The sequence below is a fragment of the Peromyscus californicus genome, unplaced genomic scaffold (assembly GCF_007827085.1).
Source record: "Peromyscus californicus insignis strain IS unplaced genomic scaffold, ASM782708v3 Scaffold_7__1_contigs__length_154581171, whole genome shotgun sequence".
In the NCBI taxonomy this organism is placed as follows: Eukaryota; Metazoa; Chordata; class Mammalia; order Rodentia; family Cricetidae; genus Peromyscus; species Peromyscus californicus.
Genome location: NW_026294595.1, coordinates 48,272,244 through 48,299,922, shown reverse-complemented (window position 1 = coordinate 48,299,922; position 27,679 = coordinate 48,272,244). Strand labels below are relative to the sequence as shown.

At 45.3% G+C, this 27,679-nt stretch overlaps 1 protein-coding gene across 1 annotated transcript; it reads right to left on the bottom strand.

Annotated features, from left to right (window-relative positions):
• Positions 1 to 1,178: 1,178 nt before the first annotated feature.
• Positions 1,179 to 27,679, bottom strand: LOC128101590 (plasma membrane ascorbate-dependent reductase CYBRD1). The gene is made up of 4 exons (XM_052724843.1): positions 27,369 to 27,679; positions 14,458 to 14,666; positions 2,346 to 2,500; positions 1,179 to 1,664 (listed from the first exon to the last, which is right to left on the bottom strand). Exons 1-4 carry the CDS (start codon positions 27,559 to 27,561, stop codon positions 1,364 to 1,366), a joined length of 858 nt encoding a protein of 285 aa, XP_052580803.1. The 5' UTR covers positions 27,562 to 27,679; the 3' UTR covers positions 1,179 to 1,363.

Below are 27,679 nucleotides of genomic sequence, written 5' to 3'. Positions count from 1 at the left end.
TGGCCCCAGGGAAGGACAGACAGCCCAGGATACGAGTCTTTCCAAATCAAAAGTCGTTCAGCAGCTAAGATCATGGAGAATAAGCACTGTAATGACTTAATCTTGACGGCTGTGAGTACCCCAGCCCAGGTCTTCCCGTCAGCAAGACAGATGCCCTATTAAGATTAAAAGGGCATGGAGGCAGGCTCTGGCTTGTTGGCAGTGGCTGAGGCCCCAAGATCTACGTCTAAGACCTTATGGCGCCTTTTCCACCCTCTAAAGGATCCCCTTGGAAGAGGACCAAGGGTAAAGCAGCATCCTGTAACAACTCCATTAGGCTCTACTCAGCAACTTTATTCAGGGTTGGACGGCCGTCCTGCCAAGTGGTATAAATGGGGAAAGGAGTCCAGTGAAATGTAGGCTCATGGGCAGAGGAGCCAGACTGCCAGGTTTGAATGTCAGTTCCATCAACTTAAGAGTTATGTGATGTCGGGCCAAGTTACTAACCTTTCCAAGCTTCAGATCTTTCACCTAAAAATGGGGCTAGTAACAATACTTGTCTCACGATGTCTGTCTGGAAACTGAAGGAGCTAATATTTGGAAAGTGCCTAGTAGGAGAGTGGCTGGCACATAGTGAGAGCCAGGAAAGCACTTTGGAAAATAAAACAGAAACTTGAGGGAATGTGCTCGTCATGGTGTGTGGATGCAGAGAGGTTTATGCAGCTTGAGCTCAGGCCCGTTCGCACTGCGAGAGGTTCAGAAGCTGAACTGTGAACCAGCTCCTGGGAGTCTAGGCACTGGGCTGAGTGTAAGAAATCTTCCAGCTCTAACCAGAGATTTCTTTAGCTGTCTTTGACCCAGCAACTGCTCCAAAACACCTTCATGAATACTCTCACGTCCAGGGCCCCAGGTGAACCCAAAGTAGCTGGAGAGGGAACAGAAGGCCACCGTGGGGAAAGGGAACTGGTTCTTTTTCTAAAGGGCCGCTCCCCACAACATGTTTTTACTCACAACAGCTGTGTGGTATCAGGGTCCAAACACTGGTCCAGGTATTTGTGATCTTATTTTAAAAGTTAGGGCTGGTTCTACCTTGTTCTGAAATCACCGGCTTCCCAGAATTTATGGGGCCCAGTGAGAGGCCAAGGGTGCACATCCAATGCTCGGGTCCTCGAGAATAAAGAGCACACAATCACAACTCATATTGATCATGTCCTTTTACATTTGGTAAGTTCACAGGCCTTACAATACAATCGGTCTCAGGAAATCCTCCCTGGTGGCCACAGTATACCTCGACACTATGAACCCAAGTCACCTATGACTAGGCAGGAGAAGCTGAACTGTACGGCTGACTTTGGAAGAGAATTTATGTGGCTGCATCTACATTTCACATGGTGGATCTCTGGCCAGCATCATCAAGGCCGAGAGTTCTTTTTCTGGCTGTTCCCTCGCTGCTTAACTCTGTATCTGCTGCATCTGGGCTGGGTCCGGAGCTTATTGCTATGGCGCCTTCCATTCCATCTGCGCCTCCATTTGGCTGAAGAAGGATAGACCCTGGTTCTGTGGGACGTTTCCATTGTGGTCTGGTAACAATCCAGAAGATGAGAGCCCCAAATATCAGAATCAGAAGGCCCAGGGCATTTGTAAAAACACCCTCTGGCGGGAATGAATGGTAAGAAGGGTTTTTCCTGTGAAGAGAGAGAAAGTAAACCCAGTTACAAGCACACAACATATACTGAATCTGCCTGTTCAGAGTGAACCATGGTACAGCTTCAACATAAATGTCCTTACAGCATGGCCTTAAAGAGACATTTAGGGTATACTGTGATTCACACTGTAGAATACTTTAAACTTCCATGTAAGGAAAGAATACAGCATTTGGGATACCTCATGTCATTTGAAAACTGGAAAAAGATACAAACAAAAATGTATACATACTATAGTTACGATTAGCATAAAAATGCACCCCCAGAAGATGAATGCACAACTCATAGCCCCCAAAATTCTATGTTTTTAGTAATATTATATGATGTGTATGGGATGATAAACTTAAAATTTTGATAATAAGATGGCTACTTATGGAGCTAGAGAGATGGCCCAACAGTTAAGAGCATTGCTGTTCTTCTAGAAGACCCATTTGTTTCCCAGCCCCCACACAACCCCTCACAACTGCCGGTAACTCCAGTTCCGGGGGATCTAATGCCCTCTTCTGGCCTCAGAGGGCGCAGCATGCATATAGTACCCAGACACTCATACATATAAAACAGAAATAAATCTTTTTAAATAGCTATCTATATTATATTCCCCAGTGAATAAGTATTTCATGTTTTCTAACTTCAGTATTAGGAGAAAGAAGGCGGCAAACTTACAGGACAAAAAACAGCTTCTCCGTCACTCCCATAAGGACCGTCGCAATCACAGTCGCAAAGAGGAGGAGTCCAGAATACACATGTATGGGCATGATGACCGCCCGGAGAGAAAGTGGAGCCCATGGCAGCAGAAAGATGAAAAAACCTAGGATAAGCTGAACAGCAGAGCACAAAGTTATCATTTAACTTCAGTTTTAAATTATTCTTCTAGCTGGGTGGGATGGCACATGCCTTCAATCCCAGCACTCAAGAGGCAGAGGCAGAACCAAGGGGCATAAAATGAACAGTAAATTTCTCTGTGCACAGTTCCAACATCCAAAGGTAGCATCTAGAATAATCCCTGTCTCAAATATCCTTCTAGAAAATGTGTGTGTGTGTGTGTGTGTGTGTGTGTGTGTGTGTGTGTGTGTCTGTCTGTCTGTCTGTCTGTGTCTGTGTCTGTGTTTGAGACAGAATCTCCCCAGGCTGGCCTCAAACTTGCAATCCTCTTGTCTCAATCTCAACTTCCCAAGTGCTAGGACTGAGTGTGTCCAGTTTACACAACTGATGTTTTTACATATACACATGGGTCACCTCACTTGTTTTTCTTAACAGTGGATCTTGGAGATGGGCAGATGCTTTCATTTTAACCTATTAGCCTAGTTCAATTTGTTTAATAGTTAGTACTCTCTTTTTACGATATAGCAATTTATTTACTAAGTATGAAGGGAAATACTTTTTTTTTCTTCTCCCTAAAACCAAACACAGGACACAGAGTTCAGTCTGGCCAGCCTACAAAGCTATGTGGATAGGAACTGATGCCAGCTTGGTGCCATGATCCCAGCCCCTGGAGGCAGAGGCTGTCAAATCTCTCTGAGTCCAGGCAAATTCCAGGACAGCTAGGGCTATAGAGAGAGACCTTGTCTCAAAACCAGAAAGAAACTGACAATTTTACTGTTTCACAAGGAAGAGCCAAATGCGGCCCGATTTCATTTCCTCAGTAATGATGTCTGCGGTAGCATGCTTCTTTACAGAGGCCAGGAAGATCCCTGCAGGCGCTGAAGTCTGTTCTGGCCCCACACTTCTGTTATTTTGGCCCCTGGCTTCTGCCCAGTAAGTATTCTCTCTTCGAGAAATAAAAGATGATGTAGTTGCTATCAGATTATTGAATTTATTGAATTTAAAGGCACCTTTTTTCTCAAATACTTTTCAAAGGAAAAGGGGAGCATTATGGAAGATTTGACTTTGTTGAAAGTGTTTCAAGATGTAATGATGCAAACTTTATAATTTGTGATAATTTACAATACTCTATTTCCTTTTAACCATCTCAGTCTTACTACCTTACAAATGAAGACAGCAATTTATAACCTAGTAGACTCAAAAGCTCAAGATTTCCTGTCCCAAAGCCAGCAGTTTCCAAAGTGACCAGAACACTTAAGACTCAAGTGCCTGGCCGGGCGGTGGTGGCGCACGCCTTTAATCCCAGCACTCGGGAGGCAGAGCCAGGCGGATCTCTGCGAGTTCGAGGCCAGCCTGGGCTACCAAGTGAGTTCCAGGAAAAGGCGCAAAGCTACACAGAGAAACCCTGTCTCGAAAAACCAAAAAAAAAAAAAAAAAGACTCAAGTGCCTGAGGGATGCTCTTAAAGCAGTTGTTGGGCTGGAACCTCCAGCTCACTCCTGCTTGATCTGGAAAGCTCTATTCCTCTCCTCTCTCTCTCTCTCTCTCTCTCTCTCTCTCTCTCTCTCTCTCTCTCTCTCTCTCTCTCTCTCTCAACCAGGTCCACTCAGAGAAGCTTTGAACAAAGAAAAGGCACCAAAGAGCTCAGTTCCACATTCTTGGGGCTGCAGCAGCTCCTCCCCTGAAGCTGCCAGCAGCCCAAGACCCTGCCCAAGTGCTCCGCTTTTGACCACACTTGGGCACAAACCCAGCTTGTAGCGGACACATCATCACCCCTCCCCTCCAGGCTATATAAGCTCCCTGCTTCAGTTCAGGTGCATGACTTCTCCTGCCTCCATCTCTGGGACTGCAGAACTCACCCGGGAGTTGCTTTGCTCAAATAAACCTGTTCTTTGATTTTTTTTTTTTTTTAATTTGGCTTGATCTGGCTTAGTGCATCATCAGAGAAACCTGTTATTGGGGTACAGAAAACCTGTTAGCAGTGTCTGGGCCCCACACAGGGCTGCTATGTCAGACTTTCTAGATGCCAGAAATCTGCATTAGAACAGGATGTCCCGGAGATTTATGTATGTTCTGATTTGAAGACCACAATCCAAAGACATGTTTAATGGCAGGAGTCATCACTATGGACACAGTTCTTCACACAACAGATCCCGTCCCGGGAGGTAAGGAAAAATAAAAACTAAAAACGTATTACTCAGAGATGAAAGTGAAAACAAAATGCAATCCTAATCATGCTTAAAAGTTAAACATCTAGGGCACTGGCGAGATGGCTCAGCAGGTAAGAACACTGTCTACTCTTGGAGAGGACCCAGGCTTGGTTTCCAGGACCCACATGGTGGCTACAATCATCCTCAACTCCAGTTCGTTGGGATCTGGTGCTCTCTTCTGGCTTCTGAGGGCACCACATACCCACACTGTGCACTTACATATATACAGACAAAACACTCATACACATAAAATAAAATCTTTTAAAAAAATTAAGCATCAATTTCCTTTTATATGTAGGTATAACAAAAGTCTAAAGGAACTAAACTCAAATGTAACGATGGCTGTAGATTTGGCATTATCTGTGACTTTTGTCTTTCCTTTATGTTTTTCTACATTTGATACATTTTTAAAGTAATATGTGATCTGTGGTGGTATGAATGAGAATGGCCCACATAGGCTCAAACGTGTGAATGCTTAGTCCCCAGCTGATGAACTATTTGGGAAGGATTAGGAGATGTGGCCTTATTGGAGGAGGTGTGTGACTAGCGTCAGGCTTTGAGGTTTCAAAAGACTACCACCATTCCCAGTCTCTTCCCCCGCCCCCTTGCTCCCCTGCTCCTACTTTCAGATCAAGATGTGAGCTCTCAGCTGCTCCTGCCATCATGCCTTTGCTCCACCATCATGGACTCTAACCCTCTGGAACTGTAGCTCAAACTACTTTCTTCTGTAAGTTATCTTGATCATGGTGTCTTATCACAATAGAAAACTAAGACTCTGCTATACTTAAAAGTATACTTTTATAGAGTCTGTTTTAAAAACAGTTGAGCTTTTCTTAGTTAATTATTACTCTCTTTAAATATATGAAGATCTCTACTGTGCTAGTTTATCCCACTTTTAAGAAATAGATGTGTTATAGCCGGGTGGTGGTGATGGTGATGGTGGTGGTGGTGGTGGTGGTGGCGGCGGCGGCGGCGGCGGCGGCGGCGGCACACACCTTTAATCCCAGCACTCAGGAGGCAGAGCCAGGTGGATCTCTGTGAGTTTGAGGCCAGCCTGGTCTACAGAGTGAGATCCAGATCAGGCAACCAAAACTACACAGAGAAACCCTGTCTCGAAAAAAACCAAAAAGAAAAAAAAGAAAAAGAAAAGAAATAGATGTGTTATCCCAGGCTGACCTCAAAACTCACTGAGCAGCTAAGAATGACTTTGAATTTCTGATCCTTCTGTCTTCATTTCCAAAATGCTGGGGTTACAGGCCTGTGCCACTGTGCCCTGCTGAAACAGATGTCTTTAAAAAAAAATAGTGCATGTGAACTTTGAGACATTTAAAAAAAGCTTTTATTGCAAAAGCCATTCATGAGAGCAGGACACAGATATGGCTAGCTTTCACATCAGCTATTGTTTGCTTTGGGGGGATTGGAAGTAGATTTAATGACTCAATTTAATTACTGATCACATGGAAGCTTTTCCCACCTCCCCTTCGTCTTTCTGCTATTCTTCCTAAGTACTCATGCCATCAATTTCCATACATTTTGAAACCTTTGTTAGGAACTGGAAGCCATCTTTGTGCCTGGTCTGCTCCACAAGATGAACCAGCTTCCTGCACTCCTGGTACTCACCACACTTGTGTGGGGCTCACTATACCATAGCCAGGGATGGCGGCACATGCCTGGAATCCCAGCACTTGGGAAGCCGAGGCAGGAGAATCACAAGTTTCCAGGATAGCCTGAGCTCCATCATAAGACTTCATCTTTCAAACAGGGGGGCAGTGTGTGTGTGTGTGTGTGTGTGTGTGTGTGTGTGTGTGTGCTGGAGAGGTGGCTCAGTGGCTGAGAGCATTGGTGATCTTGTAGAGGACCCAGGTTAGTTCCCTAGCACTTACATGGCAGCTCACAAAACCCTCTAATTCCAGGTACTAGGGATCTGACACCCTCTTCTGGCTCCAGGGCCAATAGGCATTCATGTGGTATACATACAGACATGCAGGCAAGCACTCATATAAAAACTAAAAACAAATGAATCTTTCTTTAAAATCTTAGTGTCATGTCTAACCTTGTGTTACAGCTTTTTTTGTTGATTGTTCTCAAGCGTGAGCATACACCCAAATGGCCTGGTAGAGTTGTTGTATAGCAGATTTTGTTCCCCAACCCCATGGCTTCTAATTGAGTTGATCTGGATGGAAGCTGAGAACCCATGTTTCTCATTTCCCTGGAGATGCTGCTGCTGCTGCTGCTGCCTGGTGACCAGGCTTTGAGAAATTCTAGCTTACTTCATACCCAAGTTATGTTCTCCACATGCAAGAACACAATGACACTTCACTTTCAAAGTTAAAAATGCTAACCAACATGTGAAGAACATGCCCGTAAATGTCAATAAAGAAAATTATGGTCACTGAAACGGTGGCTCCCCCTCTGGCTGATATCCTACATCTCCCTGCTATACCATCTTTCCATCACGTGCCCCTGACAACATCTCAGCCTGGCTCAGCCCTTGTCATGGCTAACCCTGGCTGCTAGGCGCAATGGAGTGATGATGCCCAGGGAGGCTGCATCGATGGGTACTCCTGGTGGAGAGGGGCTCAGCCCTGCAGTCAACCTCACCAACCAGAGCTCCGTCACACTATCCTCAATGATCATTTCTTCTTGGCAAACCAGGAGCTGCTTCTGAGAAGAGCTTTGGTGTACTGCCAGCACACCAAACAAAGTGTCCCAATCCAAGGACTCCTCCCTGTCTTCAGTGACAGTGAAGTTGGTGTTGCGTCTCTGAGTTTCCAGCTGGTCTACAACCTGCCTCCTGCAGATCTGCTTTTAGCTAATTGTGTCTTTCCAGTCCCCACATACTCTCCTTTTCTGGTGGCCTCCTGTCGGTATTTTTACATGCCTAAACTTCTCTAATGAAAAGCAGAAGGAGAAAAAACCCACACAAATATTCCCCAAGTCTCCAAATACCAACTTCAGCTCATAGCCCTCCCTGCTCAGTGACTGCCCATGCTGCCCACATTGTTCCCACTCCACTCACCCAAAGGGCCCGCCAGAGCTTTTCTGCTTCCTCTTCAATCCACTACAACCTTGCTTCTGCCCTCCAAGGTCATCATTGACTTCCCACCACCAATCCTGATAGGCATTTTTCTAAATCATGTCTGCAGATCTTCCTAGAGCACTAGACATCCCTCAAGTCCTGCCCTCTGGCTCTCATTCTTTCAACCACTTTCTTCCCAAATCTACTCTCTAAATTCCACCTCCTAAATAACTGGATCTATCCACCACCTTTCACTGCTACTACCACCCCGCTATGCCGTCGGATCTCTCCTTTGGACCTCAGAACACCTTCCACTAGACTTCCAATACTGATGTCTCAACATCGGCCCGTTCATGTTCCATATCCACTGGCAGCCTTGCCTTCTTCCTCTTAAATACAGCAAACTCTTCCCACAGGCTGGAAGACACTCTGAGCTTTCAACCCCAGGACTGTAGCTCAGGCCTCAGTGGAACTTCCTATGCGCCTTTATCATCAGAGCACTCTCCCAGGACACTCGGAACTCACCATCTACCAAATACCCAGGTACCTGTCTCTCTCTGCAAACATCACAAAGGCAGAGAAAATGTCTCCCCGATCCCACGTTTGTCTTGTGGAATGATGTATGTCCCTGCTTAGGAAGGTACTTGACTGTAGCAGATACTTAACTTTGCTAAATAAATGAATTTTACTGACATAAAATCCATGTTCTTGACCATGAAGATACCATGACCCCCAGTAAAAATGAAAGCTACCATTTTCAGATCACAAAGGAGCCTACCACACATTTATACTCTAGTGACAACAGCTGACGCATCATCTCAATGTGCTCCACCCAGGCTTGAGCCTTTTCAAGCATAATTTGGTTTTGATTCCTATGATTTTGTGAAGGATCATTAGCCTTACTGCTGTAGGTGAGAAGTTAAAATAACTCAAGGTCGCCACCTGTGAAACGTAGGGACCATGTCAAAGGGTCTCACCTATGTAGTGGCGTTTGCATTTAGTCCCAGCATTTGAGAGGCAGAGGCAGGCGGATCTCTATGAGTTAGCCCAGTCTATATAGGGAGTTCCAGGCCAGCCAGGGCTACACAATGAGACCCTGTCTAAAAAAACTAAAACCCAAATAAATATTAAAAAACAAAACAACCAAACAAGAGAGCACCAGACAAACAACAGAGGTCTCCCTAACTGCAAAGCCTGTGCTTGTAAATTGTATGTCCTCTGTGTGTGAGCCAGGAAGAAGCTACCAGCCAGTGCCCCTGGCTCCAAACAAAACCAAGAAGTGTTGCGAAACCAAGTTTCTGAGAAGTCCAGAGAACACAGAGGAAAAAGAGAACTAAGAATCAAGATATTTCAGAGCACAGAGAAGTCCAGATGATCAAATACATCTTTAGTTCTCTGTTCAAAATTTTAATCTACTGATGTCATTGATTCATATTGATGGATTAAAGAAGAGAAATCATGTTTATCTTAACAGAGAAAAAAACATGCAATAAAATTCCAGATTCACTCCTGATAGACAAAGAGTAATGAAAGCTCCCAAAACAGCGATAGGAGATGGAAAGCCAGTGTACTCCACAGTCAACTGTCAGAAACATCCTTTCCAAAGCAGCGTGTCAAGGATTCCCTCTCTCTCTCTCTCTCTCTCTCTCTCTCTCTCTCTCTCTCTCTCTCTGTTTTTCCAGATAGGGTTCCTCTGCATAGTTTTGGTGCCTGTCCTGGATCTTGCTCTGTAGACCAGGCTGGCCTCGAACTCACAGAGATCCGCCTGCCTCTGCTTCCCAAGTACTGGGATTAAAAGCGTGCACTACCACCGCCTGGCGGATTCTTATCTCTTATTCCATACACTTCTACATCCTTCCAGAACATTCCCCAGATTCTCCTGTACTGTCGAGGCAGGACCACGTGACAGAGCTGCCATTGCAGATAGATGGCCAGAGCAGGGACGAGTCAGGGAAAGATGCTGTGGAAATAATCCCGATGGAGAAAAACGAAAGGGGCACAACACCAGAGCACACACAGTACATCCAGAGGAACTTGGGCGGTATTCACATCAGAAAGAATGGAGGGGTGGTGCACGGCAGGAAACTCGGCACTTGGAGGCTGGGGCAGTCACTTGATTGAGTTCAAGACCAACCTGGGCTATACAGGAAGATTTCTCTCAGAAAACGAAACAAACAAACAAAACCAGAGAAAGGAAGGAAGGAGAATGTGTTGGTGTAAGTTAGGGAAGGTGGGGACTTCATAATAAAGTCATAGAAAGAAAACAAAATTGAAAAACTATAACCCTAGATGGAAAATGATTCACTTGGCTGCATTGCAACCAAGAATTTCCAACTACCAAAAAGAGAGAGAGATAAGAAAAATGCAAGATTCAAATTGGCAGAAAATACAGTAACATATCTCAGTAAAAAGGAAGCTGATTCAGAATGCCTGTCAGTCCTTAAAGAAAAGACATACAAACCTGCTTTTTTATGGACAAAAGAAACAAACAGGTATTAGAAAATGAATGAAATAAGTATTAGAACCACAAAAAAGACATCTTTTATTTATTTAACATCTAAAGTATGGTGTGTGTGTGTGTGTGTGTGTGTGTGTGTGTGTGTGTGTGTGTAGATGTGCCTTGGTGTGGGGTGTGGAGTGTGTGTGTGTGTGTGTGTGTGTGTGTGTGTGTGTGGTGTGTGTGTGTGTGTGTGTGTGTGTGGATGTGCCTTGGTGTGGGGTGTGGAGTGTGTGTGTGTGTGTGTGTGTGTGGTGTGTGTGTGTGTGTGTGTGTGTGTGTGTGTGTGGTGTGTGTGTGTGGTGTGTGTGTGTGTGTGTGTGTGGTGTGAGTGTGTGTGTGTGTGTGTGTGTAGGTGTGCCTTGGTGTGGGGTGTGTGTGTGTGTGTGTGTGTGTGTGTGTGTAGGTGTGCCTTGGTGTGGGGTGTGTGTGTGTGGTGTGTGTGTGTGTGTGTGTGTGTGTGTGTGTGTGTGTGTGTGTGTAGGTGTGCCTTGGTGTGGGGTGTGGAGGTCAGTTCTCCACTTCCGCCTTGTGGACCCTTGGAATCAACCTCAGTCACTAGTCTTAGCAGAACGTGCCTTTACCCGCTGAGCAGTCTCACCAGCCTGGAGATATCTTTCTATACCCACTGGTTTGTTAGAAATTGATTAGAATTGAAGAGGAGGCAGGGAGGGTTGTGAGTCTGAGACCAGCCTGCACTACACAGTAGGATCCTGTCTCCAAAAACTGGGGGGTTAGGGGCTGGAGACCGCTCAGTTGGTAGAGTGCTTGCCTAGCGAGTTGGTTAGTTTCCATGACAGAATTAGAGTCATCTGGAAAGACAAACCCTCACTTGAGGAGTTGCTGCCTTCAGACTGCCTACAGGCAAGTCTCAGGGCCATTTTCTTGATGAATGATTGATGTGGGAAGGCCCAGCCCACTGTATTTATACCACCCCTGGGCAGGATAGGATATCTTGGATGACATAAGCAAGCAAGCTGAGGAGGCTGGTTCCGTGCTTAAGGGCACTGGCTGCTCTTCCAGAGGACCGGAGTTCAATTCCCAGCACCCACATGGCAGCTCACAACTGTCTGTAACTTCAGTTCCAGACCATCTCTTACACAGACACACATGCAGGCAAAACATCAATGCATGTAAAATAAAAATATGTCAATTAAATTTTTACAAAAAGAGCTGAGTAAGCCAAGGAGAGAAAACAGTAATCAGTAGAGCACGATGGTTTCTTCAATCCCTGCCTCCAGGTTCTAGTTTGTTAAACAACCCAGACACCAACTCTTTGGCAGGCAGACCCTGGCTTTACAGTGGTGAGCTCCAGCCCTGCAGAACATTTAATCTTAACATCTCTCCTCCTCCTCCTCCTCAGCCTCCGAGCTAGCACTGTTCCTTGTACGGAGCTGGAGGAGCACACACTGAACTCCTAAACTGAGATAACACGGTGCAGGAGGCAGGCCCTGCGGCGGAAGTGAACAGCAATGTGGCTCTTGGAGACTGAGGCGTCCTGTCCTCCTCCCAAAAGTGGTGGCCGAAAGGAGCAGCATTCACGGTGACGACGCTGTCTTCACTGGGAAATGAAAACTGATTCCTCATTACTGAGGATTTAACCTAGAGACCTCACACATACCAGGCTAATGATCTACCACTGAGAGGTATCCCCAGCCTTCTTTTCCTTTTCCTTTTGAAACAATGTCTTACTAAGTTACCGGATCACTTTGAACTAGTGATCCCCTTTCCTCCGCCTCCTGCGTAGGTGGGATTTACAGGCTCCTGCTCAGTTTTTTGTTTTTGTTTGTTTGCTTTGCTTTGCTTTGCTTCCTTTCCTGATGAGTTGGCCTCTTCCACTCTTCTGGTAAGCTCTTCAAGCCATGACACCCTTCTGGTGGTGAAATGCAGACACAGTTCTGCTCTGAGCACAGTCCCTTCCCTTCGCTGGACCTCAGAATACAACTTAGATTCTGGCTTTCCACATTCTGGTCTCAGAAGCGCTTTCCCCTGCACCAGTTACCTGAAGAGCCTTAGCCTTCTAGTGGCTCTTTACCACCAGGCTCCCGCTCTCCTAGGAATACTACGGAATGGGTCGGTTTAATCGCGATAAACCGAGGTGCGTTCTCTCAAGCAAGCTGAAGCACACGGGCGAGCATGTGCCACGATGCTCGCGTGGAGGTCTAAGGACAGCCCGCAGGAGTCAGTTCTCTCTGGCGTGTCGGCCCAAGGGATCCAACACAGCTTGTTGAGCTTGGCAACAAGCATCCTCACCTGCCCAGCTGTCTCAACAGCCCCAAGTCTTCTCTATGCTGTTGATTTTTTATTTTAGTGTTCAGGGTTGCTCACCCATTGACACATGGCACATAACTATTCCCACAGCTCTTGAGTTTTTTTGCTTACTCTGATGTCTTATGTCACATACATTTTTAAAAAACTATGTAGTAAATATGCATTTTCTCCCTGTATGGCTTTTAGATTTTTTACCAACCTTCCGGCCTCCCCTATTTCACACCACACAGATTATACACATTTTTTTTTTCTCTTTTCCTTGTCTTTGGTTTTTACATTTAGGCCCTTAATCTACGTCTTCCTCCCGTTATGTGATATGGTATATATGGTTTTCTTAAATGCACAGAATCTGTTAAATAAGTTATTCTAGCATGAACAAGTTCTTACACATACTTGGACTTTTCTAGCCTCTCCAGTCCGTCCTGTATTTGTTTTGTTTGCTGATAACTCATTTGAAACAAGGAAGGTGTGCCTTCATTTCTTTAAGAGTTTCTTAGTTATTTTGGATAGTTATTCTTCTGCATAACAATTTTTACGATTCCCATTAAGTTTACATTGAAAATTATGTGAAACATAGATATTAATTGAAGAGGGAAAGATACTTCTATATTAATTTTTCTCTTTCAGTATCATGGTAGCTCTCTCTAGTATGTTTGTGGTGATTTGAATGAAAATGGCCCCTCAGCTGATAGGGAGTGGCACTATTGTGAGGTATGGCCTTTGTTGGAGTGGGTGTGGCCTTGTTGGAGGTAAGTGTGTCACTGGGGGTGGGATTTGAGGTCTCAGAAGCTTAAGCCAGACCCAGTGATCTGGGTCTGCTATTCAGCTAGAGCTGTTTTCCTTATTGACTGGGAAGACCACAGTGGTGCCGAGTTTTTTCTGGATCTTCCTCCCACCTGGCTCCTTTCCATTCCCAACCCATACATCCAGGACGGCTAATAGATCTAACTAACCAAGAGTGTCCCAAGAGAATAACCACTATTTAATGAAAACACATCACGATTCAAGGTTTTAAAAGACCTTGAGGGGCTGGAGAGATGGCTCAGAGGTTAAGAGCACTGACTGCACTTCCAGAGGTCCTGAGTTCAATTCCCAGCAACCACATGGTGGCTCACAACCATCTGTAATGAGATCTGGCGCCCTCTTCTGTATACATAATAAATAAATAAATTAAAAAAAAAAAAAAGACCTTGAATTTAGAAGAAAAAAAAAAAGACCTTCATTTAGAAGAAAAATGGTCCATATCTGGTAAGATGGCCTGCTTTTTAAAGGGGCCATTTATCTTAGGGTAAGCTTTGAGGTGGTGTGTACCCATTCTAGTGTCTCACTCTGTAGCCATAGAAAAATAAAGTTCAAAACGATACCCCAACCTGGAAGGTGAATATATACCACGCTAACAGGAAGGACAATGAATCATTACCGTTTGCCAAGATTTCTCAATGAAGTGGCCAAGACCAAAACACTCAGAACATCAGCTTTTACTCTTGTGACATAAAACTGCTAAGTGTCCCATGCCATTAAATTTCGTTTCAGTACGGTGTTTTCAGAATACATGCCTTTAACAATACATGCAAAGAGTAAGTAAAAGAATCACTATACCTTTGAAATCTTGCAAAAGGTTAAAAAAGAAAATCAGCGTTATCACTTAGAAAAGGGTGACCTAAAAATGCAGCAGAGAAGGTGATAAACACAGAGCTCCCACCTAGGCTAGCTGATTCAGAACACGGGATTGAAGTCTGGGCAATGCTGGTCTAGATGTGAGGAGATGGCAGCTTCCCTCTACTACAGGTGTGAAAATGATAAATCACACATCCGAGTTCCTAGGCTGGGAACTCTGAGGTTCATTGCCTCCTTGGGGCAAGAGATCTTGTGGATGCAAATGAAAGAGTAAGTTCAGAGCACACCCTCAGCACTGGGCTGTCTTGCTCTTTGTTCACACACACAGCGAGACACTGACCTGTTGAATGTAGAGTATGACGACCGTCAGTCCGACCCAGCTGTGCAGACTGTACATATGAGGGATGCTGCGGACATTATGGTAATCAAACACGGCCACTACGGAGATGATGGCGAGGACGGCAGCCACAGCATTTAAGCCCGCATGGATGGATTTCATTAGAAACTTGCTGCACTTCCAAGTCCATGGCAATCTGTATGCGATGATGGCTAAGGAAACAACATGTTTTAAAAATCGACACCAAGTAAACCACCTGACCCACTGGACAGCTTCTTCTGAGGGACTTTCCCCTTGACTTCGGCTTCTCTTAGCACCTCCTCCTCAGCCTCCCATGCTGCCATTTCACTCCTGAGTGTATGCCCCAATGACATAGATACATACGTTCACCGGCAGACACCATTGTTAGCCCACCATTTACAGTAGCCCAAATGTCTATCATCAATACGCGGGATAGTAAGAGAGACACACTACAGAATAATATCCACTGAAGACAGTGGATGCACTTTATACTTTTCAGTATATATACTAAAATTCAATAAATAGCCTTAAAATATTTGAAGTGCCCACATTAACCAGCATACGATTAACTTTTTGTTAATTTGTCACGAAGACAACAGTGTGCCCCTCTCCACCTATCTGATCCATGTCAGGAAAATTCTGACTATTTGGAAATGTGTGACAGGTTGAAAATTCTGAAGAACACTTCCTTGGAAGATGGGCTCCACTCCACCAGTCACAGGCCATGTACTTTCTTACTTCCAGGAAGTAAAGAAAAGGAGCCTAACACTATCAAAAACCAATATAATTTGGATATATTAAAATTTCTTAGGTTGGAGAGATGGCTCATGGTTAAGAGTCTTTATTGTTCTTACAGAGGACTCAGGTTCAGTTCCTAGCACCCACATGGTAGCTCGCAACCACCTGTGATACACATTTTAGTGGGTCTGACACCCTTCTTCTGACCTCCTCAGGGTCAGAAGTAACAGTCACGCACAGGGTCCACATACATACACACAGGCAAACACTCACACACACAAATAACTCTAAATCATTTACAGGCCGTAAGGCCATAAAAACATATGAGAGGAGAAGAACATCTAAAACTACCGAGATAGATGTGAATGTGACCTTGTTAACGTTCTCATTGTAAGAGACCATGAGTCCTGCCCTGTGGTCCCATTCCAACACCCGACAGCTCCCACCAAGAGGACAGTATTTCTTTTACTTAACCCAAACTCCAAGGGATCGTTGCTTACTAGTCAACGTATTATGTGGGTACTTTATAAAAATGCTGATTGAAGGCCAGTCAAATGGCTCAGCAGGGCAAAGCATTCCACCAAGCCTGATGACCTGAGTTCGATCCCCAAGAATTGTCCTCTAATCTGGACATTTGTGCCTTGGCACACATACACATACACACACAGAGAGATTAAATAAATGTAATAAAAACATCTTTCTTGCTGATTGATCATATTAGGACATGGAGACCCGTTGGCTAATCATTTCTATACTCAGTGAATCTCTTCAAGCCAGTTATCACAGTACCTTAGATTTTAACAGGTAGTTCAAGGCACTTCATCTCAGCACATCGGTCTTTCTATTTCTCCCTTGTGTCTTAGGGCCTAAGACAGCCTCACAGTATGGAGGTCCATGAATGCTCCCTAAAGTCTTATTCTGAGCTAGTTATAGTTCCGAATGTAACTGTGAGAGCTCATACCGAAAGCTCTCAACATTCTCCCTCCAGGCTCTCCAGACACCTTCTGACCTATGACATCACAAACAGGAAACTGACATCAGCGTGACTTACTGCCCTGACTCGGGTTGCTCTAGCTCTGCTTACTTGTGAGGGTGAGCCACAACATTTTTGAAAATAAATGAACACAAAGCTCTTTCAGCAGACAGACCAATGTCTAGAAACCAAACTAGTGTCAACTCAAACACCAGTTTATTCTCCTCATGCTTTTTCTCCTTTAAGGATTTAGGGGCACACCTCATATAATCATGGAGAGTAGATGCCTCTACCCTATGACATGACTAAATGGCTTTTAATCTACAACATGAGGTCTTTTACAATCTGTGTGATCTGAGAACAGTAAAATTAGTAAAGTGAAAATGTTGTAAGATATTATTTTAGGGTGTGTTACTTTTGTTTATGTTGCATTTGTTTAACTCTGTGAAGCTGTGTTACTGTGCCTGTCTAAAATACCTGATGGTCTAGTAAAGAGTTGAATGGTCAATAGCAAGGCAGGAGAAAGGATAGACATGGCTGGCAGGCAGAGGGAATATATAGAAGGAGAAATCTGGGAGAAGAAGTAGCCAGAGAAGGAAGAGGACTTCAGGGGTAGTTACACATCCAGCCACAAAGTAAGAGTGAAAGTAAGATTACAGAAGTAAGAAAGGGAAAAAAGCCCAGAGGCAAAAGGTAGAAGGGATAATTTAAGAAAAGCTGGCTAGGAAAAAGCCAAGCTAAGGCCAGGCATTTATTTATTTATTTTTTTTGGTTTTTCGAGATAGGGTTTCTCTGTGTAGCTTTGCGCCTTTCCTGAAACTCGCTTTGTAGACCAGGCCGGCCTCGAACTCACAGAGATCCGCCTGCCTCTGCCTCCCGAGTGCTGGGATTAAAGGCGTGCGCCACCACCGCCCGGCAAGGCCAGGCATTTATAATAAAGAATAAGTCTCCATGTGTGATTTGTTTGGGAGCTGGGTGGCGGGCCTCCCAAAAGGGCAAAAACAAACAACAGGAAAATGTACAATATAGAAAGACATAAAATAACTAGAGATAGAACTCAGTGGTGGAGTTATCAGGGCCTAGCCGGTCCAAGGCCCTGGTTTTTATTTCCAGTAACAGAGATGGGGGAGGAGGGGAGAATTACACTTTTATTCCCTGGTTTAATGTCATTTCACACACACACACACACACACACACACACACACACAGTCAAACATCCAAAGACAACTAAACTTCCAGTGAAGCCAGTACTACAGGCAACACAGAGGAATGCGCCAACCGTCACAGAAAACTGAAACCGACCGTGTGCTACCACTGCCTGGCTCAAAGCCCGAGTTTTAAGCCATTTGCATTTGTGCAAAAGTGTGTCTGTTTTGTGGGTTATTATTTTGTTTAGAGCAGGATCTCACTATTATGACCCAGGCTGCTCTTAAACTCCTGACCTCAAGGGATGCTCCTACCTCAGCTCTCGGGTGGCAAGCAGTTTTAGACTGGCTGCACACGAATGCTCTTTCTCCAGTAGTGGCAGCGACCAAGCATATTTAACCTTCACTGATGGCTGTGGCGTCCGCAAAGCTCTGGTTATTTTCCTGAGGGGAAGGCCAGGAGGCAGTTCTGAAGTGGGATCTGTGCTTTGCCACTTACCCAAATGGACCCTGACAATTACAATTTTAGAGTCTTTGTGGTACTTTTCTATCCCTTCTATTGCTTCCTCTCAGGTTAGGATTCTCATTAGCTCTAAGTTCTAGCTTAATTTTCTTTATGTTGTCCCTAATCTTAACATATATTATCTGTGTGGTCAGGGCACAGGGATTTTTTTTTTGTGTGTGTTATTTTCTGTGTGGATAAAAGGATTCCTTATTGTTTTAACAGTAAAACATGTGTTTTTATAAGCTTGTGAACCCAGTAGCCAGTTAGGCCCCACTCTTCACAGGGGCTGTGGTGATGTGAAGCCTTCCTGTAAAGTACTCCAGGGGTTTTCCACATCTTTCCAGGCGATCCAGAAGCTCTGCTGCATGACTGAGTGTGTTCAGAAGGCTCTCTGGACAAGGGAAGGGTGGCTGGAAATGGTGTATTTTCAAATGCTGTTTACGCATTTCCCCAAACATATAAATATCCAAAACACTATGTGTTTAAGGAAAACCGGTGAGCTTAACAAATCAGACCACATTTTTTTCTTCAGCAAGAAGCTACTCCTGGCAGCTGTAAAACTGCCTAGAGCGGAGAGTACCAGCTCCTGCTCTCCTCGCCAGCCTAGACTCTGTTCCTGCGGTTCGGTGAGAAGGAAGGAGAGAGCAGGGGTGTGTGAGGAAAACAACTGTTCTGCTGGGGGCTCTGACCCGAAGGAGCATTCCCTCCAGGAGATGAGGGGAAACATGCAATGTGTGAGGAAGACACTGTCAGTGCCTTCAGAGGGGAAGCAGTGAGTGGTGGAACACGCTACTGTAAGAGCGTTGAGAAGAAGGGGGCTGTGGGGGGAGCTCCCAACTGCACGTTTATTTTTCTCAAGTCTATCAAGATGGAAATAGAGTCAAATGATTAGAAAATTTATTAGAGCCCAGTTGCATAATCAAAATTCAGGGATACAAGAAAATATACATGCTCTAGGAGGTGATCTCTGGGGTGACGCCAGCTTTCTTCCCGTCTGCATATGCAAGTGTGTGTCACACGTAAAGACTGAGTCTGTCAAACGGAGATCAGGTCAAGGTGAGGACTTAGGGGGCAGATACGTCCCCAGATATAGGAAATACCTGATCATAGTTCTTCTATGCTTAAACCTGTGACTCATGAAGGAAGAAGCATGTCTATAAACATCTTGTGCCTGTCACATATTGGGAAGTCACAAAGTATCTATGAAAAAAATTTTTTTTAACAAAGAAGCAATTAATTCTGTATTCTCAGCATATAAATAGATTCTCTTGCTTGTTTTGTTTTTCAATTTTATTTGTTTGTTTGTTTACTTTTGGTTTTTTGAGACAGGGTTTCCCTGTGTAGCCCTGGCTGTCCTGGAACTGACTCTGTAGACCAGATTGGCCTTGAACTCAGAGAGATCCTTCTGCCTCTGCCTCCCAAGTGCTAGGACGAAAGGCGTGCATCACCACCACCTGTCTCTTTCAATTTTAGGTTTGAAAAGTAAGATATAACTGGATACGATGGCTCCTACCTATATTCCTAGCACTGAGAGGTTCTAGACTAGCCTGGGATACAGAGTGAGTTCCAGGCCAAATTGAGCTACACTGAGACCCTATCTCAAAACCAAGTAAGATATGTTTGAACATCTGAATATATTTAGGCCATACAATGTGATCTTTTGTAATGTATGATGAAATGGTTAGATTAAACTAGCTGATATATCAGTTCTGTTGCAACAGGTCCTCTTCTAATATTTACTTATGTGTGTGTATGTGTGTGTATGCATGCACATGTGCACTGCTGTCCACGTACGGAAGCTATGGGACAACTCTCAGAAGTCAGTTCTGCCACCATATGGGATTTGGGGATCAGGTTGTCAAGCCTGGAGGCAATCACCTCTGCACACTGAGCCATATCGGCAGCCCAAATCCTCTTTTAAAAGAACAAATTGGGAGCTGGAAGAATGTCTCGGAGGGTAAAATGCTTCATGTTCAATCATGAGGACTTGGGTTTGGGCACTAGGGTTGGAGACAGGTCCCAGGGGCTTGCTGTGCAACCAGCGTATACTAATCAGTGAGTTCCCAGTTCAGTGAGAGACTTGTCTCACAAAATAAGGTGGGGAATGGCAAAGACATTTGAAGTTGACCTCTAGCCATACATGCACATGCACATGCACTCGCAAGTGCTCCAACACATACATGTGCATATATATACCACACACATCACACACACACACACATAAATAAAATGCACAAATCAAAATCTCAAGACAATCCACACTACAGATGCAAATGCTAGTTTATGTAAGATCAAATGTGGCTTTCAAATAACTAAAAAGCATTTTGCTCTTGGGCCCACTTAACAGCACGGAGGGAATTTAAAACTAAGAGTAAAAAAAAAAAAAAAAAAAACTAAGAGTAAGCCGTTGAGTTTGAAGTACGGGGGAATTTGAAATCACTTACCAAGTCTCCTTAAACATGGCGGGCCTTTACACTTCCCTTCTCTCTTAGAATAAAGCATTACTTTCCCTTCTGACAGGATGTTCACAACAGCATCATCCATCCCTAGAACTCACTTCCCTGTGTACCCAGTTTACCAGGTCCTATCCAGAGGGCCTCAACTCTAAATGGAAAAGCAAAGAGCTTTTAATTTCTTTAAAATCCTGTAGTTGGCTATAAACCAAAAGTTTGCAACACACCCAAATACCAAGAAACTGACTGAACTGAAGAAGAGAGTGGTGTGGACAACTGGGGATTGGCTCAGCGTTCTGGCTGTGAGGTGACTGAAATCATCACAAAGGCAAATGCTTACTAGCAAATATATGTCTGAAAAGGATCAGGGCAGGAAGAATTCATCAACTGGCTAGCTATTTTTAATACTGAGGAGCGTTTTTCTTTTTATATTTTACTTACCGTTATTTTATGTGTATGGGTAGTTTGTCTGCATGAATGTCTGTGCGCCACATGCAGGAAGTGCCTGAGGAGACCAGAGAGGGTGTTGGATCCTCTGGAACTAGAGCTATAGACAGCTGTGAACCACTGCATGGGTGCTGGGAACTAAACCCCAGTCCTCTGGAAGAGCAAACTGTTTTCTTAACCACTGAGCTATTTCTTCAGCCCCTATCCAGGAGTTTTAGGTTGTTAGAAAATTGGCTGTATTAAAGTACTGGACCTGATTTAACCTGATGAGAGAGATTGCTGGGAACCAAACTCAGGTCCTCTTAACTGTCCAGCTCTTTCCACCCCCCCTTGAACCAGTGTTTAAATATCTGTGCTGTCTCGGGAAAATGGGAGAATCTGGCGGCTATGGACGGGCATCTCTATGCAGCCACTCTGCTGCTGCTAAGTGGGAGCTCCTGTTTTGCCAGGTTTCTGCATGCCAGTCCTGACCTCTCCATGCATTCCCCGTATTTAGCTGCATGAGGATGTAACCTGGTATTACCTGTCCTCATAAAAGAGCTGCTTGTTACCAGTGGTATTGGGCAATGCCACTCACTTACAATAAAAACCTCTGGCTGGCAATCCTTGTCTATACTTGGAGGAACAATGAAAACCCCATAAATTCTTGATGAGAATGGTAATTCTTTGGGTTTCCCAGAGAGTAGTGGTAATTATTATATCTTGTGTTTGTTTCCTGAGGCAAATTACCACAAGCTAAGCAGTTTAAAAGAACCAAAATTTGGGGTCGTCAGAAATGGCTTAGTGGTTAAGAGTGCTTTCTACTCTCACAGAGGATCTGGGTTCAGTTCCCAGAACCCACATGACAGCTCATAGCTGTCAGTAATTCCAGTTTCACGGGGCATGATGCCCTCTTCTGACCTTCTCAGGCACCAGGCATGCATGTGGAACACATATATGTATGGGACACACACATATATGCATGGAAAACTCCCCCCACACAAAATCAATCAATCAATCAATTATTTAAAAAAAGGAGAAGAACCAAAATTCGGACCAGCAACATGGCCCAGCGGATAAAACAGCCTGCAATCAAGGCGGACCACCTGAGTTCAATCCCTGAGACCCACATGGTGGAAGGAAAGAACCAACTCCCATAAGATGTCCTCTGACCTCTGCACTCTCGAGTGAACACGCGTGCACACACACACACATACACACACACACACGCATGCACATGCACACACACAAATAAATAATAAATGTAATTTAAAACATGTTTTCTTTTCTCAGACCTGAAGGGCAGGAATTCACAATCAAGGGGTTGAGCAGGTTGGTCCCTCTGGAGGACCAGGGAGAGAGTGCATTCCATCATTTTCTCTTAGCAGCTTGTCTCTTAGCAGGCTGCCCATGGGTTCCTGTGCTCCTCAGCTTGCAGACACACCATGCTGATCTCTGCCCCATCCTCCCATGGCCTTCCCTCTGAGACTTTGTCTCTAGCCTCCTTCCCCTTCCTCTAACAGGGAAGCCAGGAACTGGATGTGTAGCCATCCTCGGCCAAGGCTGATCTCACTTGCAGGCCTTCATTACATCTGCAAACACTTGTTTTCAAATGAGGGCACATTCTCAGTACCCGGGACTAGGTTGCGGATTTATCTTTTGGAAGCCATTTTTCAACCACCATAAGACCCTTGCAGGGATCCTGGGATCCAGGTCCAAACAGCGTCATGGAAGGTGCGGATTCCTGTGGGGTGTGAGGTGTTGAAGACCTGATCCCTCCAGCACAGGTATCTGAGCTGTCCACTGGGAAAAGGAGTGTGGGGGTGACTAACGAAGGCTGTGGATAGCTACGTGGACTGGGGTGCCTATTGAGAAGAGCTGTGATTTCCGGTTCCTGCCCTATGTCCCGCTGAGCTTGCTGGTTCCCTGTAGTGGTGACTCTAGAGTGCTCTTGTGTAGCAGAAGGATGAAAAGTTTGACTGGAGAAGGTTCTAGAAAGAGGAGGGGGAAAGGAACCATAGACCGCCGTACTGACACACATTTCAAGTTCTTCGGAAGGATACCCAGAAAAGTGAGGCAGTTTCCAGAAGGGAATAGAGAGTCAAGGGTGCCGGGGTTTTGTGTTTAGGGTTTATTTATTTTATGTGTATGAGTGTTTTGCCTGCATATATGTATGTATGTGTACTGCCTATGTGCCTGGTCCCCTCAGAGGCCAGAACAGGGTGTTACTGGAGCTACAGATAGTTGTGAATCACCATGTGGGTGCTGGGAACTGAACCCAGGTCCTCTGTAAGAGCAATAGATGCTCCTAACCACTGAACCATCTATCTAGCCCCCAAGGGTATGGGTTTTTAAAAGATGACAGATATAAAATATTGGCACTAAGCCAGTGGGGGAAGACATTAGCAATGTGGAGTGAACAGGTTGATGCAAAGCTCTGGACAGTTGTGTAGGCAAGGGGTGAGGAGGCACAGGAAGTACTCAGGCAGTCACAGGCTATCAGCCGAGAAGTCTGGGAACAGAGATGCTTCTCCATTAGGACAGGACTCCTTTCTTCCCTGGATTGGCTAAGTGGTGTTTCTAAACCGCTGAACAATGCCTAGGCGACGGGAATGGTGCTTTTACCTTGGATGCTGTTATTATTATTACCATTACAAATGAGTTGCTGTAAAACTGCATTTGGTTACTAACAATTTAATGATGAGGCAGAAATAACTCATTCGGCAGTTAGTTATTGCCTGGCGTAGAGCTCAGTGGCAAAGCACTTGAGTGGCATGTAGAAAGGCCTGGATTTGTTCCCAGCACAGAAAACAGATAGTTCTACTAAACAGGGGCAGAGGCTTGGAATGCAGCTCAGTAGTAGAGCATTTGCCCAGCATGTGCAAGACCCTGGCTTCACTCTAACACCACAGGGGGGAAAAATCAGGAAGGAAAAAATTACTGACCTATCATGTGCTTCTAGGTACTAAGGATCCAGCAGGAGCAAAATAATTGTATTTAAAGTACTCTATCGGTTCCATTATTAAGTGATTCACATGTGGTTTTCGTAACAACAACATGTTTTGAGGTACTCTGGACTGTCCCTTCATACTCGGTAAAAACCCCAGTTCCCAGAAGCTAGGAGATTTGTTATAAAGGTTTCTTCTTCAAGGCTCTTGGGGAAGTCATCTGGGGACTTTCTCCATTTTCTTCTTTGCTAGGGTTTAGTCCATGAGCCTTTTCAAATATATTTAAGTGATCTTGGAATTCGGTCACTTATAGCTGCATTAGGAGGATATTCCAACTGCCGTTAATAACTGCTCTTTCTTCTGGTTAGTCTTTGAAATGCCACTTAAATGTAGTTAAGTTCTCTCACAAAACCAGCCTGAGCTCATTGTGCTATTTAATTTCTCTCCCTTCAGCTTCTGTCACAAAAGCAGTTGCACATACAGAAAGGAAGGAGTGTAGAATTGCCAAGACTTCTGTTCACCAATGCAGACGGGTGAATTTTCCACTTTTCACTAAAGAATCCATTCCAGCGTGCTGAACCTTTAGAAAGGTCGGCGGCCACTTGGAGTACTTTCAACTCTTTGGCTCTGCAGCCTTCTTTACAATGGCCGTTTCTCTGATTTCCCTGCAGTATTTATTTCATAGGAAGCATTTGTTTTAGAGAAGCACAAAGCCTCTTCTAAACGCTTCCTCATCCATGGCAAAGTGTGACTAGATTTCCCATTAGTTGGAGATTTTATTTAGCAGAGAGCAGTGGCACACACCTGTGGTCGGTGGCACACATCTGTAGTCGGTGGCACCCACCTGTAGTCGGTGGCACCCACCTGTGGTCGGTGGCACCCACCTGTGGTTGGTGGCACACACCTGTAGTCCTAGGACTTGCAGTGTTCTAACAAAAAGATCCTTTGAGCACAGAAACTCAAGTCCAGTCTAGATATCATAACCAATGTTATTTTTTTTTGTTTCAGACCTCCCATAATTTGTTATACTTTAGGAATGCATACATTTCCCAAAGTATATCTGGTATATGGACAGAGGGGAGAGATTGACCCTGTGGCTTCTTTTTTTTAAAAAAAAAAATTTATTTTATGTGTACTTTGCCTGCATGTATGTATGTGTACCATATGCATGCCTGGTGCCCACGGAGGTTAGAAGAGAGTTAGAATCTCCTGTAACTGGAGTCACAGAAGACTGAGAATCATCATGTGTTGGGAATTGAACCCTGATCCTTTGGAAAAGCAGCCAGTGCTCTTAACAGCTGGGCCATCTCTCCAGTCCCATCTCTGTGGCTTCTTTCTTCAGCTTACTCCATTCATAAAGGTCCCAAAGGACCTGTCCTTATTCTGAACAGTTTCAAATACTATTTACTGTTTGCTTGATACATATTTAAAGTATTTTAAACTTAGAGCAGTGGCTGTGTATTAGCCATCCCTGTATCATCTCCGAATGCCTGTGTATTACAGAATAACTCTTATCACATTCTCTGCTAGAAATATAACATCTTATAGCATAAAAATATCCATCCCCAAGGCAGTAAAATGTCCTGTGACAAACTGGTCTCTGACCCATGTTTCTCTCACAGCCTCTAAAGTCAATTTCAGATATCTCTAGAGGATTTAGGATGGTTCAACAATTTCTCTGACTTTACAGTGGCAGGAAAGCCCTGTGGACCCTGTAGATACTGTACTTTAAGTTTTGATCTATCTAATCTGATTCTGATGTGGGCAATGGCAAAGAGCCAGGCACTCAATTGCAGGGATATAGACAGCAACACTCTGCAGTGTGCAGTTGCTAAGGCACAAGTTAGGTGTAGTAAAGGCATGCTCAACTTGCAACTTCTGATGGATTTACTGGGGATCCAAGACCATTCTAAACAGAAGAGCAGCAGGGTCTGTCCCTTCCACTGCAGGCTTCCCACTCTTGGGCTGAGGGGCATTTGTGGGCCAAGGTGTGGAAGAACTAGTAAGAATTCTGCATGTGTCTACATGTATGAAAAGGCTAGTTTTCGTTCATCAACTGCATTACATGATTAGAGTGGGTCACGAACCTGGGATCCTTGTAAACAGGATTGGTAACGTTGACGGACAAACAGTGGTACATCAGCACAAATAGACTGACTAAGCTTAGAAGAGCTCTGTCCAAGAGCAGCAGACGAAAATTTCCAGGACCTCCATATACATGTTTTTGCCCCAAAGCAAGTAAACAGATTAAGTCCAAAGTTTACAAAAAATAGAAATCCTTTTAGGACAGGAGCAAAACGGATTCCAACATGAGTGGAGAGTCTCCAAGTATATTTTAGATGAAATTTTGGCTTCCTGAAACGACCACTTTTCAGGAACTGGGCATATTGCCATAAAAGCACACTAAGTGAAAAGCACTGAAGGGAAGTCGTTGTAAATAAGGTACTGAAAGAACTTCTATTTCCTCGGGACGTCAACGCCTCCGCGTCTGTTTATTCTTATAGAATGGAGTGGAGGCACACAAGATGCTCAGTAATGTTAGTACCTTTGTGACTGTCTTCTCTTGGGTACGCCAAGTAACATGTGCTACGATCTGCGTTTTCCTTACCCTCAACTACAGGACACAGTCCAAACCACTGAAGGGTTCCATGGTATCCGGAGCTGTTCTGGGTGGATGGAAGCCATCAAGAGATGTTTGGGACCGCTTGATTAAACAGAGGGTATTAACAGCTCTGACCAAACTGAAGGGCTCCACCAGGAAGGAAAGAGTGCTTCTGGTGACTGGAACTTGGGAACTTAGGGTAGTAGTCAAACAGCTTGGAACTGTGTAACAAAATGGCTTGGATGCTCACCTCACACCCGAGAAGCCTCCGTAGGCTGAGCGTTAGTAATACCTTCCCTCACATTTCCGTAGAGAAGGCTGGCCACACAGACAGAAAACATTTTGCTTTAGGAACAAAGCCAACACTTCTGTGTTTGCTTGTTTGTGGTACTTTGATATTGGTGAAGAGGCGGTTTGTTCAGAGGCCAGGCTGGAGGTTCCAGCCGGCTGGGACCCGTTCAGAGCCTCTTGAATAGTTTCTGTGAACCAACCTCAGCATAACGGCTTTGCTTTTCTGAATGCATTCTCAATGTCACCACCTTTTGGAAACGTGAAATGGTGCTGCACCACATTGGCTGAAGGTGACAGTCAAGCGGCATGGCGTGGCAACACACACACACACACACACACACACACACACACACACACACACACCCCGACGGTTCCATACTGCCCTAGTGCAGTCAGCAAACCGGACCCAGGGCAGCTAGCCATCTCTGGGGCCACGACCTGGCCGCATCTCCCACCCAAAAGAAACTTTGGAAACTTTTGCCACATCGACAAGTGGAGCGAAGCCAGGCAGCATCCCGTGAGTGCTCGAGAGGAAAGGACAAGAGGAAAAGGTGGAGCAGAGGACTCCTTTGGCTCCCGCTGAGGATGCTGCGCCGGCACCCGAGCTCCCCCCGCCTTCCTCCCTGCCTCTGAACCCTGAAGGAGTTCAAGAGCTGGCCTCCCCGAAGCAGGGGTTCCGAGCACCTGACTGCGCAGGCCCTCCCTGCCTACGGGAGTAACTTTCCCCAGTTTCGTGGATCCCTCGGAATCCTCCATGGCGTCCCGGTCCCCACCGCGCAGTGACCCCGCCACCCCCTCGAGGGCCCCAGTACCGATGCCCTGGATGAAGACGAAGCCGGTCACCGCGAGCACCGGGTGCCAATTAAACTCGAGTGCGCCGCCGTCCCAGCCGAGCCCCTCTCGGTAGTGCAGGACCCAGACGAGCACGAAGATCACCGACAGGAAGCCCACGAGCAGCGCCGACACCAGCAGCCCCAGGAAGCCCCGGTAGCCCTCCATGGCCATCAGCACCCCATGCTCCGCCACAGACTGCGGGAGAACTCTGCAAGGCGGCGGCGGCGGCGGCGGCAGCCTCGGGGTACTGGCCGGCGGCGGGGCCGGGGCGGCGACTCCTCCTCGGCAC